Source organism: Parasteatoda tepidariorum, chromosome 9, assembly GCF_043381705.1.
Source record: "Parasteatoda tepidariorum isolate YZ-2023 chromosome 9, CAS_Ptep_4.0, whole genome shotgun sequence".
Lineage (NCBI taxonomy): Eukaryota > Metazoa > Arthropoda > Arachnida > Araneae > Theridiidae > Parasteatoda > Parasteatoda tepidariorum.
In genome coordinates, this window is record NC_092212.1 from 4,000,118 (window position 1) to 4,016,113 (window position 15,996).

Consider the following 15,996-nt stretch of genomic DNA (forward strand, 5'->3'; position numbering starts at 1 on the left):
AATATTTTTGTGCTTTAACACAGACCTGAAAATAACCAAATAACCTAGGGGTTCCACGGAACACTCGTTGGGAACCGCTGCCCTAGCCAATAGATGGAATTTGTTTTTAATTAAGTTGCAGTTTAGTAGCTGGTATTCTTACTGTAATGAATTTTCTGATATTCTCCCTGAATATTTTTGTGCTTTAGCACAGACCTGAAAATAACCAAATAACCTAGGGGTTCCACGGAACACTCGTTGGGAACCGCTGCCCTAGCCAATAGATGGAATTTGTTTCAATTAAGTTGCACTCTAGTAGCTGATATTCTTACTGTAATGAATTTTCTGATATTCTCCCTGAATATTTTTGTGCTTTAGCACAGACCTGAAAATAACCAAATAACCTAGGGGTTCCACGGAACACTCGTTGGGAACCGCTGTCCTAGCCAATAGATGGAATTTGCTTGAATTAATTGCATACATTAAAAGAAATTAATTCAGAATAAAATTTATTTTAAGAATAAATAAAGTTTATCAGTCATTTATTAATTTCAAACCTATTATAAAATGTTTCATAATAAGGTAATTGGGTACTTACGCTTCAAGGAGATCACGAATACCCACACATTCATTATGGATTACTCTATCTATTATAATAAAGAGAAGAGTTTATCTGCGTGTTTGTGTCTCTCACTTATAATTCCAGAACAGTTTGTTCCAACATCCTGAAATTTTAAGACCGGCTACAAGGGGCAAATTTTGCCCCGTTCCTAAAATCAAACTTTTTTAATCAGTCCGTTCGGTAGAGCCATGTGAATTGTCGTAAAGAATTTTCATAGGCTTAGCACTTGCAATTGATAAAAATGAGACTGCGAACGATTTTCTATATTTGCCAGTAAAGATATTTGCTAGCTTATAGCACTAAAAAGAGGAGTTTTTTCACGCTCTTTAGTATTTCCGTATTTTTTTAATCCCTGTATCGGATAAACTCGATGAACATGTAGCATTGGTGGATTACGTCACCGAATCGGTATTTCTGAAGTGCTTTTGAAACTACATGTTTATTTTATTTATACCGAAGAAGAGGTCAAGAAATCAAATTCCAGTTGGGTCGATAGACTTTAATCTCCATTTTTTTTCTTCTTAAAAACCTATTTAATGTTTCATTCAATTTATAAATATTCTTTTAATTAAATTTCTTAAACTAAATTTATCAAAAAATAGATGTTTTTTTGTTTAAAATGATAGTCCTTCATGAAGGCAAATTTCTCCCAAAACTTGATTCAGGAGTTTCCTTGTCTTCTAGATTGAGTTCAAAATTAAAAGACTATGGAACTGAAAATTAGTAGTCGTAAACCTAAAAAATTGGCTTCGCTGATCAGCGACTGTTATAAAATATGAAATAAAATGTTATTGTGCTGTGGTGGCTCAGGGTACTGAGCTTTCGCCTTCCAATGAGGTGAACCGGGTTCGGATCGCAACGATGGGTTGTCTATACGAATTCCGCACCCGGCACGCAAAGACCACAATGCTGACTAAAATATCCTCAGTGGGGAAGGATAGTTAGGCTAACCGTGGAAGGTTTAATGGTTTTTCTGTCCCTGTAACGCGAATGCGGTTAGTCCCATCAGAAAGAGTCTCCCACGGAGGTAAATTTTTCCCAATACTTGATCCTGGAGTATCCTTTGCCTTCTGGATTGACTTGAAAATTACAGGCTTACGGAGTTGAACATTATGAACCCAAAATTGGAACGACTGTTCGACCGCGGTTATAAAATAAATTAATGATATTAACTTAATAAGAATTCAGATTTTTAAGAACTGCTTCAAGATTTTGTGATCATAATGCGAAAGGAAAGCCTGAAAAGATATATCTGTATACTCAATCAGTTCTAAAGTGGACTTTACCCGTAATGATTATTCTTAGTGTTTAAATGAGAAAGGTTTATGTACGAAATTCTTCGTTAAGCCATGGAATTCCGGTTGAATACCTTACAGAAAAGACCTCCTTCGAAGTTTAGGCTCGTCAACTCTTAGTCACAAAACAGGCATTCACAGCACATTATAACAAGCACTAATCCTATAAGCTTCTTTTAACAAGAAATTTGCATTCATTATTGAGTCTGTGGTTGAATAACAAACAGTTTTGTGTGTAGTTTTTTTTTATTTTTCGTCCTGAAACTAGAAAATGTCACGCTTGAAGCGCATACTTCCTTTTTTTCATCCAAAAACACATGATTTGATATTTTAATGCGCTCTTTACAACTATTGGACTTTATCTTTTAATGCGCTCTTAAAAAACTCAGCAATGAACAGTGCGCAAAAAAATATCATATTGAATAACTTTATTTAGTGATCGGATTTTCGTTCTAGGACTAAATTTTAACAGTTCTAGGGGTGATCCTAAATATGCAAATTAATTAGCGCAGACGATATTTTACATTACGAAAACAGACACGAATACATAGATTTTCTGAATAAATATATATTTTTTGGATAGATTCGAATTTCTGATTCCCAAAGTACAGGGGATATCCGCAATCTGGGAAATGTGCTCCCAATAGTTTGATCAAAAGAGCGTTAGTAATAGTTTAATAAAAGGAAAAGAAAAAATGAAGAAAACGAAGAAAAAATGATAAAAAGAAAATTGATTTCTCTGGAATTATTTAGCAATTTTCGCTCAATATTTATATTTCTCCAAGTGAAACAAAATTATTTAAAATGTTATGAAAATTTGGTACCTAACAATTCAAATTTTTCTCTGATTATTATTAAATTATTATCTGATTATCATTATCTGATTATTACTAAATTATTAAAAAATAATAAATATTTATTAATAATTATTTTTTGCTTGGAATTATCTTTTGGTAAACGAATTTTATAATTCTGTGTAAAACTTTTTCGATTCACTAAGTTCTTGAGATATGACGAAGTGTGAAGAAAGTAAAATAAGCATCAAGGGGTTCAAACTTTGTAACGCTCTCCGGTCCAAACTATTGAGACCATTTTCCCAGGTTGCGGCTACCCTTTATATTTTGTTCAACGACAGTGATAAAATAAAAAATTTAAAAAAAAATCCATATTTAGCCTTAATATTTTGCTTGAAATGTATGCAAGGAACGTGTATAGAGTTTATCATGGACGTTCATTAAATGAACTTGGTTTTTATTTTATTTTAATGGTTAGCAATTATCCTTCTTGAGAAATATCTTGTGTGTTACATTTTAAGTTATGTCCAGAAAAAAAACTATTAAGAGCCTATAATGATTCGGTCAATGTAAGGTTAAAACATTGAACGTTCGTCCGTGAACCAGTCATTGAATAATTATTCTGATTAAGTCGCTTGTCTAGTTTTTTTACACTAAGTTTCGAAATTACCTCCCTAAGGGAAGCTTAAATACTCTACAACATTTATGGTTCCGAAAATAAGTGACTTACTTTCACATTTGTTATCCAGAGATTTTATAGTAGTTTTAATAATGCTTACTCTTAATAAAGCTACATGTTAGATAAGGATAAAAATAGATTTTTCATGCACCATTTTTATTGAAGTGACAGTACTTGAATTGTTTATAATAATTGAATAACGTCAATTTATTATTAAATTAATTTTTAAATACATGGTGGTATTATTTTTAACTCATTTTAATGCAATTATGTAAATTTATTTAATATATTTCAACTCCTTTAGGGGCAGTGAGGTAAAAGCTGTTTTGACAATAATATGAACCACTAAAATTGTGATGGTTTTTATATGTTAAGCAACGCGTTTTTCAATCAATAACTTTTTATTATAAAAATTGTTAACATAAAACAAATCGCTTTCTTGTGAATATACATTCAAGGATCACAATTTTCTTGTTCTTGTCTGACTAAATTTTCTATTTAAATCTTTTACGTTTCAGAGTTATCAAATGTTGTAATTAAGTAAAGTTTGAAAAAACAAAATTCTGGTCTAATGTCAGGATTTTCAAGTTGCGAAGATGCACTATACTTTCTTTAAATATTCTTGTCACTTTTTTTTTTCTTCTTACGGATTGGAGATTTTTGACCTTAGAAATGACTGTGAGGTGATAGTATAATAATAAAATAAATAGGGTCCCAATTGTTAGCTAAAAGAACGGTCAAAAGTTTTGGCAGCTTAATGTAATTTTGTTATGCGCATTTCACCATAAGCCATTCAGTATAGTTAAATGATTTTTGAATACAATTATAAGATTTTTTAAGTAAAAAATAACTCGCAATAACTTTTATTATTATATATTTACGTAAACTGTTTCAAAAAATATTTGAATTATATAGCATATAATTTTTTTAAAATTTTTAACTTGAATAGTAAATTCTAAAATATAAATTAAGTCGATCCCCATTAAGAAAGAAATAAACATTTCAAAATGCGTATTTTAGTGTGAAAGAAATAAAGTTTAAGACACTAAATATTAACTATCGGGATTATATTTTCCAGATTGTGTCCATTTTCTGAATCAATAAAAAAATATATCAAAGTATATATAACGAAAAATATATGTAAGTACAATACGTAAGCAAAGCAGACTTCCCTGAATAACGTTTTTTTTAACACCATAAGTTTAAGCAATGTAATTAAATACGAAAAATGTAAAACATTTTTAAAACGCAATTTACATAAAATTATGCTAATTTTCTTCACAATTAATTTTGAACTATGATCATTTTTTTTCTATGTCAAAAAACATTTTACGAATTTAAAAATTCTGTTATTACAGTTTTCGGGAAATTTTTTTTAAAAATTTATCCTGTGTGTGTGTTTATTTTATGTGACATTATTTATTATTATTGTTTTATTATGGATTAATTATGGATTTAAGTTATGGATTTATTATTTTTATGGATTTCATTGCCTTTAAAACATGTTTTTAATTGTCAAATGTTATAGTTAATCCACTTTTAACTGATCACCACCACTCTCATTTGGCAAAATTTTACTGTAATTTTAGTTTTTAGAGAAATTTTTAGATGTAATAATTTAACTTTTATCTCCGTATACCCCCCTGGGGTAAATCGGAGTTCAACCTATCTTATTATTGTTGTTTGTAAGGATATATGGAATGCTGCTCTTTACATGTGTGCTTTTATTTTTTCTTCAGAATTCTCATGCCGCCATGGATATGAAAACTAAAGTCTTACTTTTTCTGACAAAATGCGTGATTTACATCTATGACATCCTTACATTTACAGTATATTTCTTATACCAGCAACCATGGAAAAGATGGAAAGCTGATAGAACAATATGGGTAAGATAATTACTCTTTTTATTTTAAACTGCTGAGATGATTATCGCAACCAGGACTACGGTTTTCAGACAAGTTAACTATTTTTCAATAATCCAGATAAATCTATTGAACTTAAATTTAAAACTTTATTAAAAGACAAAAGGAATTTAAGCATAAGGGAAGATACCATGACGGTATTTGATGGTATGAAAAAACTAATCTATGCAGCCTCTACTCTCTACAAAAGAACTTGTAAATATTCAAGATGTCAGATATCGTTCTTTGTTCCGTAACTCACGCTCGTTACTATCACGTACAGACATGCTTCCTAGATCGTATATATATATGTTACAATTAAATATATTTAATACAGTTCTTATTAACTTCCTATTATAGGTTTTATTGCTTACATTTTCAAATTATTATTAAAGTGTTTCTTTCATAGATGGCAGCACTGAAACTGAAATATAATTTACTTCATATTTTTTCCAAACAAAATTTTTAATTATTTTATTCGATATAAGCTATAAGCACATTTTAATTTTTTTCTTTGCGAATTTTTGTTAACAGCTAAATTAATATATTATTATTAAAGCATTTTTATTTTTTAATCCATATCGTTAAGTTTGTTTTCTGCTTTTTTTTTTTCTTTCATCTCATTCAATTTCAATCGCATTTTTTATTTTTTTAGTAACACGGACACATTATAAAGAGTAATATTTACATTAGGATAATTATTCTTTATTTCGAAACATAGCTACCTAACGAAATGTGTCCTGAAGAGAATCTAAGTTTTCCCATTAAAATAGTTTTATTTTATTTTCGAATTTATTTATATTACTCCAAATTTTACGTTTTCTGTGGGACTAGCGTTAAAAAATGCATATAGCGGAAAAACGTTAAATCCGGTTAAAAAAATATAATCCTATTTTTCAAAACCTGACATTTAAGAAATGAAGTAATAGAAAAAATGTGAATTATTCACTTGTTTCCAGATGCAATTTCAAAAGTATCCGTCTCAATACTTAATACTGTTTCCAAATTTGCTTCTTGGTACACATACACAAGAAATAAATATTACAGAGCTCTTTAGTTTTGAAACTCTTGATTAGCTATGGATATATCCTCTGATATTTTTTACTCATCTTCACCGTTTTTATCACCATCATAGCAACTAGAAATTAAATTAAATGTTAAAGGTGTTGAAAAGCAATGAATGTATGTTTCAGTCAATATCGTCATCAACTTCGGAAAATTTTCGGCCGCTCAATTTCATTCCGAAGGACCAATGTTACCCATTATTTCTTTTTTATCTGCCCAAAGCTTTCTTAATTTCCCCAAACAGTTAAGATTTTGCATCTCTTTATTTAAATTGTTCTGAGAACGCAGAGCAGCAAATTTTAATATGATCGGACTTCTTATTATTCCCTTCTGTCTTCGAAAATGTCATTTTTTTAGTGGGATTTATATCTTCTCGTCAACGCCGTAGACATGCCGTTGCCACTTAGTCTCTTCACTTACAAAATGTCTTATTGTTTCAGGCAAAAAACATTCGAGAGGATGACCCATACAGTCCATGCGTTCGACTTGTGAGAAATGTGATAAACCCCATCGAAGGCATTAACACCATGGACGAACTCTTCAGAATGTCTGTCGTCCGATATGGAACCAAGAAATGTATGGGTGTGAGGGAAGTTCTTTCAGAGGCTGATGAATACTTCAAAAATGGAAAAGTTTTCAAAAAAGTAAGACATTATTTAAAACTGTAACTGTCTATAGAAGTGCAATATTTTCCCATTAATATAATTAAAGGTTGTACAGTTGGAAAGCGAGATGCGGAGGCTGAGTGGTTGCCGCCAGCACTGAACTCCCAGAAGATAGAAGGCCTCAGTACGGTGGTCCGACGAACGAACATAAACTGCTCAGTGGGGTTAATAAAAAATATGCGTCTACGTTCGAAATACTAAGCTGCGAAGATGGAAAAAAAACAAGTTGTCATTACATTTGCACTACTAAAGGATAACATTTCTCGTTTATGGTAATTTGTGCTGAGGCCTTCTTTCTGTTGTAGTAGTGACGCGTGCACATGGGCCACCAATGTCTCCGGATCAAAATTAACTCAGAAAAGCGAGTTTTTGGGTCAAATGTACTACAAGCAATTTGAAAATTAACATAAAATTTAGTAATATATTGCTTAATTTAGAAATGAATTCTCATAATTATAACTGCTTGGCAATTTCAGCGTAGGTGGGTAGAGAGTGATATTATTTTGAACGAATGTTCTGCCAAACAGTCCTGGTTAGTCTGTTGTCTAAAATGGCAGTTCTAGCATAAAAGTTGACCTGATGACCTTCGCATCACCTTTTAATTTGCCAAGTTTTTAACTCTTATAAACATCTGCCGAGTCCTCTAAATTTTTTAAAGTCAGTGTGAGTTGTGTAGGAAAAGATTTGTCGTATTTGGAGGATAATGCTGGACCACATGCGTCAGTTGTATAGTTGAATTTGTCGACATAAAATTTGGAGGATAAGAGGAAATCATGACTCTGACTGAACAGCAGCATGATTATTATCATGGGGATGGTCTATAGCAATACTTCATTCGGAAAGACATAGATGCTACGATAATTTAGTGAACCAACAGATACATCCCTTTTAAATATTATGGAAGGATTTGCCCAGATTTTGAAAAATTCAAAATAATTAAGAAGTCCGTGGTGGCTCAGAGGATGGAGCCTTCCAATGAGGTGACTACAGTGCTGACGTTAAACATAATCAGTGATAGATAGATCACGAGTTAAAATTTTCTTGCAGTCAGGCTAATCGTGTTTTCATGGTTTTCCTCTCCATGTAAGGCAAATGCGGGTTAGTTCCATCGAAAAGTCCTCCACGAAGGCAAATTTCGCCCAATACTATGCAGAAGCTCCTTTGCCTTCTGAATGGAATTCAAAATTACAAGGCTACGGAGTTGAACATTAGTAACCGTAAACTCTAAATTGAATCGACTTTTCAACGACAGTCATAAAAAAATGGATAAAGAAGTTTGTATTTAAATAGACCACCCGTACTCGCTCATTTTATGGTTACGTGTTTTCCCTGGTTTAGGTTGAATCACAAACGACCACAGCTTTACACTTGAAATAAATCTATAATTTAAAAGTGACATTTTGCTGTTAAAAAGAAATAATCTGAGCATTAGGATGGACAAATATCTCAAACATTTGAAAAGTTATTCTTTGAAAAGTTTCCAACCCATCTTTCTACTGTACCGGGTCGTATTGTTATTCCTTAAATTTTAAACATCGCGTTGTGTATTTCATTCCTAACCTAATTTAATTATTAATGATCCCCCAATTCTCCAGCATGGGATACCTTACCTGTTTATCTGTAAAGTAAAAAATTACTCCCTCATCATACAACAAGAAAACAAATACAGTTTAAGGTACTAAATTAAATAAAAGGATTTATTAAATTAATTAAAAAAGGATTAAGTCCTTAAGGGACTAGATTAAAAAAAATTTTAAAAAAATTCATATACAATACATGTGGTACCCGCTCATCATCACACCCTGGCTTACATCAAAATCCAACCAATGAGAGAAAAGATATACCGTTATCCAGTTTTCATAGCAATACAGATATCCACACTTCTTCAGGTGGAGGTAGAACAACACGTGTTACTAGGCCATAACAACGTGCGGAATCTAACTATGTTAGAACAATTCACGTGTAACTATCATGCCCTGTGACACATATCTTGGATCACTTCATCACACCAATTTCGATTCGTGAAGAAAATCAATTTAGGCCGGATAGGTGTACATCTAGAGCGTATGAGCTATACATATCGCTCACTCACCTAATCACCTCTTAGCAATCATACCATCCTACATTTTTGTCACCAACATCCATATCACCTGAACACCAACAGCATGTACCAACCTAATCATTTTCAATCATCTCACACCGTGGGTTGCCACCATACAGTAAATGTGTATAATTTAAATTTACAATCAAAAAGTGAAATATATAACATTAAAGGCTTACATTATATCCCTTCTTAGTTAAAATTATAACGTTGAACAATAAAACTTAATTATTACATTTATATTAAAAATTTAGAAGTTTAGAAAAAGGTTTATTCTCACTGTCATTAGCAGAAAATTTTAAGACTCATGCTGCCACCTATTGGCACAAAGATTAATAAAAAAAAGAAACTGTAAAGGAACTTTATCAGTACACTACCTGGATGAAAGATTATGGGATTATGAGCTCAACATTGGAATAAGCTTTTAAATCAGTCCATAAACACTTTTCATTATCTCAAAACAGTAAATGTTCTCCATATTGAAGATATTTTCGCCATTTTTCGAATAAACAAAGTCGGCTAAAAATAAAAACTTGACCCAACAGTGATGAGTATAGTGTTGCAAACTCGCATCACTTAATGAAAATATTATTTGCTGAAAAACATAATTTTTTTATGACATTAAACCACGTAAGTCAGAAATTCATTTGTTTTGATGAGCAATAATTAATTTTACTAAATTGTTATATTACTTATTTTATATATAATCTACAATGCACAAGCCCTCTCCGTTCAGAAAATCGCTACTAAAAACATCATGTATCTACCAAAATTGTGTATGCTCTTAAATGTATCCGAAGCGCTCAATTTCATGAATTTAACTTTTGTGTAATTTTGATGATTCTGTAATACAGAAAAATTTAAGGATATTTATTAATTTCACAATGTGTTCCAGATCAACCTTGGTGAGTATAAGTGGTTTTCTTATGTTGATATCGATGAGAAGATTGAAACTTTGACGAAAGGGATGCTCGAACTTGGTCTGCAGCCGAGGAAACCAATCATCATATTCGCAGAAACCAGAATTGAATGGATGTTGGTGTGTCAAGTCTGTTTCCGGTTAAATGTTCCAAGTAAGACATTTTTCTGTAAATTGTTTGTGTCCATTTATTTGTTTAGACACGCGATTATTTGTTCAGATAAGCGATGCAAGTCTTGCAAGTCAATGCAATACTTATTTCAAGCGTGTTGAGACAAGTAGGTACAGTATTACGTCAACACCTCCTAGAAGAAAGAAGGCCTCAGAACGGATCAATTTAGTAGTCCGACGTAACGAACTTAAACTGCACAGTAAATGAAAAATACGAAATATGTTTCTAAGTTTGGACTACTAAAGAATAAAATTTCTTGTTTATATGATAACCAGTGCTGAGGCCTTCTCTTCTCTAGGAGGTGTTAGATACGGTTCTAAGACTTCGCATTATTATTTTTGCATTAAAAATTTCTTTCGAGAAATGTTTTACTTATCTGAAATACAAAGTTAAATAAATTTGAAAATAAACAAATAAAATACCTATTTTAATTTGTTATAAAAAAATATTTGGAACTACGTTAAGGTTTCATCAATATCTTCCTTTTAATCAAATACTATTGAATCGAATGATAATTTACACAAAATTCGTAATTTTGTAAAGCGTCGAAAAAAATGTTTCAAAAACCAAAACTGATAACCAGTCTATGATTTATTTTTTATGACCTTAATTGCCCTTAAGAGAAATATTAATGCATCAAAGGGATTATTACTTATCTAAACTAGCTACTTAATATAATTAAGTGAACTATTTGGTTATAAAAATTTAACGAGAAACATACATCACTTTACGTTTATTGGGAAGCTCTATATTAGGGATTTAGTTCAAGTCAAAGTTTGGAAGGTTGAGAGGGAGAGAATGATGGTCAACGTCATCACTGTCCCTGTCTACTTGTCAAGACACAATCAGCCCACTATATACAAAAGATTAAACTATCACCTCCTGAAAGAGAGAAGGCCTCTGCACTGGTTACCAGAAACTTGAAATCCGATCCTTTGAAATCCAGCGATCCCCAACCTTTTTGTCACCGCGGACAAGTCAACGTTTGTTAATTTTACAGTAGCTAGCTGAGGAGAGGGGTGGCCGTTAATTGTTAATTATTTAAATGGTTCAGATTTAATAATTTTAATTTAATTTAATTTAAATATGCCCACAAAAAATACAGTTACATGCGTGGTATTGGCGCCACTTTAGATGACATCTCCTGACTCCCAGCTAACCTCTCGTCCATGAAAAGTTACACAAATCACGGAAAAATGCATCACAGTAAATAAAATGGAAATAATTTAATGTTTTTTCGGCAGCCCGGTACCATTTGATCCACTGTCCGGTGCCGTTATGATGGTTGGGGACCACTGCTTTAGTAGTCCTAATGTTTTGACGTCTTTCGTATTTTTCCCAACTTTATTTTGGTCATGTCGGACTACCAAAATAATCCATCCAAAAGTTTTGCCCTCTCTTATAGGTGTTGATTAAATTCAGGGATTACAAGCAAGAGATTAATATGAATTTTAAGTGTGTATTTTTGCACGAGTTGTCTGATTTAAAATTTTCCCAAACTGTGTATTGTTGTCAAAAAATATTTTTATAACCTTGTATCAACCTCTCTCAATTTATCATATTTTCAGTTGCTACATTATACGCAACTTTGGGTGAAGAAGGTATCATCCATGGAATTAACGAAACAGAGGTCACCCATATAATTACGAGTCAGGAACTCCTGGGGAAACTTAAGGTAAACAGATTGTACTTATTATTTACGTGAAATGTATAAAAGTTTGTTGTTAAAAGAAACTCATGATTGTTTTTTTTCTTTTACAATTTTCTAGTCAATAATAAGCAAAACACCAGCTATAACTCACATCGTTTACATGGAAAATATAAAACCGGCCGATACTAAAGGTTTCCCGGAAAAGGTTTCTGTGATTCCATTCTCCCAGGTTGAGAAGACTGGTGCAAACTGTGATCCAAGTAAGTTCTTTCCTTTTCTACTGGCATTAACATTCGTTTACACGAAGACTGAAATCCGGTACATGAAAACAATCTTCTGACGTCACAAGCCCGAAAAAAGCTTAAAATTTTCACTGACATTTAACTTTATCTGACAAGGTTAGTTGTAATTTATTTGCGTCGCACTTCAGCTGCACAATGGGCTATTGGCGACGGTCTGGGAAACAACCCTGTGGATGATCCGAAGACATGCCATGACTATTTTGATGCTTTGAGGGAATGGCACCCCCACTTTCTGCCTGAAGTTTAACGAGAACCAATCCTGCACGCCCTCTGTCTTTTCACGGATTAATCGGTTAAGTAATCGGCCATCCACCCACTGACCACAGCCAGCGATATTTGACTCCAGTGTTCTATTGGGAACAGTGTCTCCACTGTGGTACCTTACAGGGATAAGCCAAAAATCACCACGTTACACAAGGGGTCAATATCACGTGCCTAATTTCAGGCCTGACCTTTTTTTTCCGCCGTCAGTGCGTGCCGGAAAACAGAAATCGAAAGAGAAAATCAGATTTTGAAGGGTTCAGAGCGTATTTTGTTAGAGTTGATTTATTTTGATAGTTTATTTTATTAATTTCAGTTTCTAAACCAGATCCTCCAGGTCCTCATGACATAGCTGTGATAATGTATACAAGTGGTTCAACAGGCATTCCAAAGGGTAAGTTCATTTTAGAAATGCATGAAACAAATTTTATGAAAGTGTTGAATTTTTTGATGATTATAAGGCAATCCCAACACTTTAACAAAGAAGCTGGGATAGCCTGGTTGGTAGGGCACTGGACCCATGTCCAAGATTTCGTGGATTTGATCCCCACCTGCCAAAGACTCCCCGTGTAGTAAATGGTGACTGATGTACGTTAAATCTGTCGAGTTGCAAAGTCCTCCGTGTTCCCATAACAAATCAATACCTCTGGGGATACTGATCCAGGAGTTTCCTTGTCTTCTGGACTGGTTCAAAATTACAAGCCTACGGAGTTGAACATTAGTAGTCGTAAACCCAAAATTAGGACGGCTGTTTAACGACGGATATTTAAAAAAAAAAAAAAAAAAAAAAAAAAAAAAAAAAAAAAAACACCTTAACAAATCCAAGGCATTCTGCTGATTAAAACTTCATTTTTAACACAGTTTTATTTTGTTACTTTTGTATTGTATGCAATGAATAATCTCAAGAAACTGAAATAGAAATATACACTTTTCAATAATAAATATTCATTGACTTCAAAAATTACGGCAAACAGATCTTGTTTTGATTTGCCTCATCCGGCTACTGTTTGTTTTTGCTACCGCAGTTTTTCTTGTTCTCACCTTTATTACTTATCCAATTTTTTTCGTTGATAACTTTGCGTATCTTTTTTGATATCTGTTTTGCTTTCATCAATCTTGTATTCATTGGTCTTTATTATAGTCGTCTGCTTTGAGTATTTTAAATATATATTGAATTTTTCCACCTTAATTTTTGAAACTTCCATTTCCAATTTTTTCCATTGACCTAGTTGAGTAGATTGGGTAGATTTTACGACAGCACTGTGGTCGGTGTAAGCCAGATGCGGAATTCGTATCGACCAAATAACGCTGGGATTTGAACCCGCTTCGCCAATGTGACTCAGAGTCGCCTGGCTGAGTCCTCATATCCTCATATCCACATATCCTCAGAGATATTACGGCTTTGAAGCACTCATTGTTCAAAGTGGTGGCGAGAGATTTTAGAAATATATAAAAAGTAATATTAAGTTCACGTATTTTTTTCCGCTACAAATTTATCTCTTTACTGATTTATTTCTCTATACCTATCTGAAAAATGTGTGATTTTCTCTCACACGGACGTCTGACTGAAAACTTATATTACAAGGGCCATTTCTAACATTAATTGTGCCATGCAGAGGCAATGTGGCTCAGGGGATAGGCTATCCGTCTTGTTTGGGAAGCCAAAAATTGAATCCTGATGATGCTTAGTAGATAAGAATTATGCCTCCGGTACGCACCGACCAAAGTGCTAGTATAAAATATTCTCAATAGTAGGCAGATCATGGATCAGAATCCCCTCGCCGTCGTTCTAACCGTGAGAGGTTTTATGGTGTCTCTTTCCTTGCAACGCGCATACTGATTAGTTGTATCAAAAATCCTCCACGAAGGCTAGTTTGTTTCAAGTCTTGATCCAGAAGCCTTGATATAGAAGTCTTTGACTTCTAGGTTAGGTTTAAAAATACAATGCTATGCTTTGGAACATTATTAGTCGCATACCCTTTAATGGGTTATGCCCGTGCTGTACTGATGAGTCTTCAAATTGATTGTGTATGAGTCTTTTGGATTCGATTGAATGCATATAGGTCCAGCAGAAACCATCAGTGAGACCTATGGTCCCATGTGTGTCTTCCGCGCAAGCAATTGGTGTAGACTATGGAAGCAGATGCGTGATTTTCCAACACTTTAAAAATCTCATACCCTATCATTTAGCAACAGGAAAAAATTAAATTTCGAATTAATTCGCCAGGTATTCAATATCCAGATACATTCATTAAATGTATCAAATCATGGCGCTTTCATAATTAACCTTTCGACTCAGAGAGGAAACAATTGTACAGATTATATATTTCTTTATGATACACGAACTATAAGCAAAAAGATATGTTTAATTACAAAAAACAGTTCAATAGTTACTAATATTTTTTAAATTATCAAAATCATATTTGTATTTGTATCAGTAATTGAATTATTTGAGCATTAGAACAGACAAATAACTTTAAAAAATTTCAGTTATTAAAATTTATTTAAAACCGCCAATTCGGTGACATCTTTCCTCTTAGATGAAAATCTTAGATGATATTACTAAAATCGCTGCCTTATTCTCAGTTTTTGCAGATTTTGTTGAGTCCAGGTAATTCAGCATTTGAGTAAGTTTTTAAATATTAAGAAATTGGACCACAAACGTTTCTCATTTTCGCAGAGCTGTGACTTTCTTCCATTATTATGTTTAGCGTCATTTTCAAACTAAGCAGAGACAGCGCTGGCTTTAGATAAGCTGAACTTGACCTAACAGTCAGGACGAACAAACTTGCAGCTGTTACAAAAAATCAGATTATTCACAAAAAAGCATCTTTTCATGTGACGACGAAAAACAGCCTTGGAAAAACAATCTTAAACAAATTGCTTAATTCTCAAACTGATACTTTTACAGACCATTAAATGTTGATGTGAGCTACGTTAAACACCTCGGAATGTACTAATGAGAATTAATGAAACAATACCTAAAGCATATTGATACATATTTGAAGAGTGAATTGATAAACAATGCCTATAGCAAATGGATACATTTTTCAGAAGTGAATTGATAAACAATTCCTATAGAAAATTGATGCATTTTTATGAGCTAATTGATAGAAATTGCCTATAGCAAATTGATACATTTTTGAGCTAATTGATAAACAATGCCTATAGCAAATTGATCCATTTTTCAGGAGTGAAGCTGACTCACAAAAACATGGTTGTCACTGCATCAGGAATAGTAGATTGCATTCCTGTCCTTAAGTATGTTGATTTTCACAATAATTCTTTTAAATATTTGTTTTGTAATAAAGCGTGTACAATATAAATTAGAATAGAAAAACAATTATGAACTAAGAGCAGCTGTTGGTAGGACATCATTATGTTGCTTTAGTTGTCAAAGATCTTTAGAAGCTTTTTGTGTAAATAAAACGCAAAAGCTAAGATATTTTTGATTTTATTAATTTAGTTATTGTTTTAGTAGTACTTATTTATTTAAGATAACGTCGGACTTTTCTTTTCCGTATCTCTCCAAATCTTCCAAACTTTTCACAATTTTGTAACTAATTTCAACAAACCTGCACTTTCAAAGA

The 15,996-nt window shown here is 32.6% G+C and overlaps 1 protein-coding gene across 9 annotated transcripts in view; it reads left to right on the forward strand.

The window, feature by feature from the left end:
- Nucleotides 1-15,996, forward strand: part of LOC107436177 (Acyl-CoA synthetase long-chain) — a 75,558-nt gene that overhangs the window by 45,040 nt on the left and 14,522 nt on the right. For all 9 annotated transcript variants that reach the window (XM_016047777.3, XM_016047780.3, XM_016047781.4 and 6 more), the window contains 7 exons: nucleotides 5,109-5,255; nucleotides 6,776-6,979; nucleotides 9,997-10,174; nucleotides 11,761-11,867; nucleotides 11,962-12,103; nucleotides 12,723-12,800; nucleotides 15,598-15,667. In XM_016047777.3, coding sequence (XP_015903263.1) covers nucleotides 5,109-5,255; nucleotides 6,776-6,979; nucleotides 9,997-10,174; nucleotides 11,761-11,867; nucleotides 11,962-12,103; nucleotides 12,723-12,800; nucleotides 15,598-15,667 — 926 coding nt within the window. The remainder of the gene's footprint in view (nucleotides 1-5,108; nucleotides 5,256-6,775; nucleotides 6,980-9,996; nucleotides 10,175-11,760; nucleotides 11,868-11,961; nucleotides 12,104-12,722; nucleotides 12,801-15,597; nucleotides 15,668-15,996) is intronic.